The 3,971-nt window shown below is 42.5% G+C and overlaps 1 protein-coding gene across 1 annotated transcript in view; it reads right to left on the bottom strand.

Annotated features, from left to right (window-relative positions):
• Positions 1-1,659: 1,659 nt before the first annotated feature.
• LOC132145721 (vacuolar protein sorting-associated protein 52 homolog) overlaps positions 1,660-3,971 on the bottom strand; it is a 62,816-nt gene continuing 60,504 nt past the window's right edge. Inside the window, exons 14-20 of the mRNA XM_059556944.1 lie at positions 3,617-3,740; positions 3,226-3,321; positions 2,633-2,740; positions 2,474-2,539; positions 2,280-2,391; positions 1,889-2,007; positions 1,660-1,806 (exon numbers count right to left, since the gene is read on the bottom strand). Coding sequence (XP_059412927.1) covers positions 1,660-1,806; positions 1,889-2,007; positions 2,280-2,391; positions 2,474-2,539; positions 2,633-2,740; positions 3,226-3,321; positions 3,617-3,740 — 772 coding nt within the window. The remainder of the gene's footprint in view (positions 1,807-1,888; positions 2,008-2,279; positions 2,392-2,473; positions 2,540-2,632; positions 2,741-3,225; positions 3,322-3,616; positions 3,741-3,971) is intronic.

Raw genomic sequence — 3,971 nt, 5'->3', positions numbered from 1 at the left:
GTCTTCAATGAGCCAAAAAAAGCTCACGTTACTCCGCTCCTCATCAGGTTACACTGGCTACCAGTAGCTGCTCGCATCAAACTGCGCCCAGCTGGTGGAATGACCTCCCAATCTCAGTTCGTACAGCTGAGTCTTTACTCATTTTCAAGAAACATCTAATGACCCATCTTTTTTTCCACAGTACTTGACAAACTAATACTAGCACTTACCTTTTCTTTTCTATTATAAAAAACAAAAACAAAAACACCTGGCTATGCGTTCTGTACTACACTGTTCTGAACTGAGACTTGTCATGGCACTTGTGTAATAATAATAATAATTCATTACATTTATAAAGCACTTTTCTAGGCACTCAAAGCGCTTTACATTGTCGGGGGTATCTCCTCATATATACTGTTGTTGTTCTCTTGTTGATCTGACTGCTTCTATTGTTCTCATTTGTAAGTCGCTTTGGATAAAAGCGTCTGCTAATGATTAAATGTAAATGTTAAATGTTTCATTCAAACGCAGCTGCTGCCATTTTGGTACGATTGTTTGAACGCTGTAATGGATTATGAGAGCTAACAAACCCGGTAAGGTTTTAAAACATATTCGTCTTAAATCTTTTATTGCCTTCATTATTTTTGTGGTGAAATTTTGTGTAATAAGTGGTTTGAGTGCACGGGGTGTTTCCCTTAAATGTGCTTCGCTCCGCGTCAGGGTTTATTCTGAGAGAACCACTGGCTGGATGTACATTGTCCCTTACATAACTTACGTGGGTCATGATTTTATTTGACTCTTATTTAACATAACTGAGGTATGATTTAAACACAAATGCAAATAATAGCATTATAAAATATCTGATCTGATTATTTGATTATAATGTTGTATTTAGCGGTTAAGAAAGTTCAAGTAAATTCTGTAAAGTAATTACTTTATTTAGAAAATGGTCAACATCTGCACTCCTAAATGAAGACTCAATAAATGAGCAATAAATGCTTAGGTTTGAGGTACATTAACTTCCACAGCTAGATGCAATAATAATTAGCTTTTTTTTTGTAATCGGTTGTAAAGATTTTGCATTTTAACTTTAAATTAATTTTTTGCTTTAATGGATTGACAAAACGATGGTAACATTTTCAGGGACTTTCAATCTGATATCTTTTATTTCAAGACATGGAATGCTTTTGTTCGTTTATAACTTAAATACGGCAACAGTGCACACATACGTTCAGAGATGTGTGTGAAAAACCAAAAGACGCCAGTTTATACACAAAAAACATTTAGAGGAGCTGCAACTGAATATACAGAGGAAACATTGAAAGAAATCAAATCATATTAAAGATGAAATTACTAATGCATCTAATGAAAAAAGAGCCCATAACCAGCAACCAAAAACAAAAGACTGACCAAATAAAAAGATTAGTGCTCCAAATAAACCTTCGCTACAAAATACCACACTTTTACGTTACTTTTACCTGATAAGCAAAACAGGTTTAGATTGTAAGATCATTTCCAGTGTTATCCAGAAGTGGATAAAAACAAGACTAATGCCACTCAACTGAGAACAGATTTTCTTCATTTCATACAGAACCTAGTTTTGTTTATCAGGAAACTGTCTGATGTTTTCTGACTGCGTGCACGGATTCTCAGCATCTCGCTGATGATTCAAGTGTGCCTTCAGAAGTTTGGCTTGTGTTTCTTGACTTCCACCATCAGATGATGCAGGTTTATGAGCTCGGAGCGCACTGCCAGACTGCGGAAGGTCGGCTGGGAGAGGACCTTGTGGAAACCATGATAGTACTGGATGAGCTGGGTCAACGCTCCCTGAGAAGACAGCCATTCACGTGTGTGACAGCATGTTTATGAGCTGTGAGATCTGTAGATGTTTTATTTGGAGAGCCTGTACCTGAATGATGCTGGTTCCGTTCTTGAAGTTGGTGAAGGAGCGCATGACGTCTTGACTCAAGGCCTCCACAGACTGCTTCCACGAGCTGGAGAAACCCCGCACCAGCTGCGTGATACGAGCTACAGACACAGCACACGCAGACAGAGCTCAGTGACACTACATTAAAGCACAGAAATCTTAAAAAACTGCTGCGCCTCTTTAGAGAACTCGGATTGAACCACTCCATTCATGTGGATTTCTTCATGACATTTTGTAGCATGAGAATTTAGATGAACAAAATCTATAAATATTAGAAAGAATACTATCCAAAGATGAATGAAAGTTGGTAAGAGACGCAAGAGAAGCAGTCTGACATAAACCTGGACAGCGAACACACAGCTCTAGCACTCACCTTCATCGTTTCGGAGTTTGTCCAGCTGCCCTTTCTCCATTAGTGCCTCGCTCTCCTTGACGAACGCAATCATCCCTCCGAACGGAGGAGAGAGAATCTCCTCAATGAACTCCTGCTCCAGAGCGACACACAGTTACTCACAGTTACTCACTCAGTTCCTCTCGCTGACGCTGGTGTGAGCTGCTGCTGCAGACCTGTGTTCTGGCCAGCAGCAGCTGCTGGAAGCCCTCCACCTCTTTACTGTCGCCCGCCGCTCTCTCCTGCACACACACACACACACACACGCGCGCGCGCGTGTCACCGGGCGGTCTGGACTAGAACACAGCGTCGCGGTCAGCAGCGAGGAGCCTCACCATGAGCACACCGAGCATCATGTCGTAGTTGTTGATAAGGAAGATGAGCTGGTCTCGTCTAGAGGGAAACTCAGCCGCCATCTTCAGCACGAAGTTCTCCACCTCCACCTGAAACAGAGCACAGCTGAACATCAGGCCGTATCCACCGGTTTAAACAATCAAAGAAAGTGTCACCAATTCACAAAGCATGTGTTCTAAAGCTAATTGTCAGCCTTTTACATGTGAGCTTCTCCTAAACAATTCATGGATATGAATATAGACAGCCTTAGAGTAGAATAATCATGACATGCAAACATACAGAAAACCAAACTGGACACAAGCACGAATATCTGGAGATGGGATAACCTCCAAAACCACCGGTGATGTACCATTATAAACGCACAGCTCTTTCTATAATGTTCAGGTTCAGAGGAAGAGTTTGAGGCTTGGTCTCTGTTACTATCCTAACCTCTCACAGATTCAGGAGCTAGTTTTATAGCTAGAACAACTTTGTGAAATACTCTGAGCAAAACTGTAGGACTGAGGCCCATTATTTGTAAGATGTTCTCTTGAATCAGAGCATTAGTGAATGACAGGAGCGCTTCTCTCCTCACCTGCAGCTGTCCCAGAAGAGCATTGGTCCTCTCGTTGGGGAAGGTTTGGTTTATACTGACGACAGCAGAGGAGAATTCAGCATAGCGGCGTGTGATCTACACAGACAGCAGGAAAACACACCACTGTTACCCTGCTTACACTCGTGTGTGTGTGTGTGTGTGTGTGTGTGTGTGTGTGTGTTAGTGTGTGTGTGTTAGTGTGTGTGTGTGCGTGTGTGGGTGTGTGTGTGTGTGTGTGTGTGTGTGGGTGTGTGTGTGTGTGTGTGTGTGGGTGTGTGTGTGTGTGTGTGTGTGTGTGTGTGTGTGTGTGTGTGTGTGTGTGTGTGTGTGTGTGTGTGTGTGTGTGTGTGGGTGTGTGTGTGTGAGTGTGTGCATGTGTGAGCGTACACACATAGTGTGGTCTGGTGTCCAGCACACCCAGTTTCTGAGGATCAGTGTTTCGAATGCTCTGGATGTTCATCTCCAAAATCAGCTCGAATCTGGGCCACAGCAGCTCCAGCACAGCCTCCCAGTACCTGCACACACACACACACACACACACACACATTATTGAAACAAACAAATGTTGTTGACTGTATTTTGATGTGAGCATGTCACAAGCTCGTGACCTGTGACAAGATTCTCATCGACTTCTCTCATAAACAGCATTTATTTTGTTGTAGCTCACTCTGGAATGGATATTTAAAGCTAAGCGTGCTGAAGACTAGCGGACAGGCTATTTCCTCACAAAACACTCCACCAGACAT

The sequence above is a fragment of the Carassius carassius genome, chromosome 8, assembly GCF_963082965.1.
Source record: "Carassius carassius chromosome 8, fCarCar2.1, whole genome shotgun sequence".
In the NCBI taxonomy this organism is placed as follows: domain Eukaryota; kingdom Metazoa; phylum Chordata; class Actinopteri; order Cypriniformes; family Cyprinidae; genus Carassius; species Carassius carassius.
This window is presented reverse-complemented; position numbering and strand designations above follow the sequence as displayed.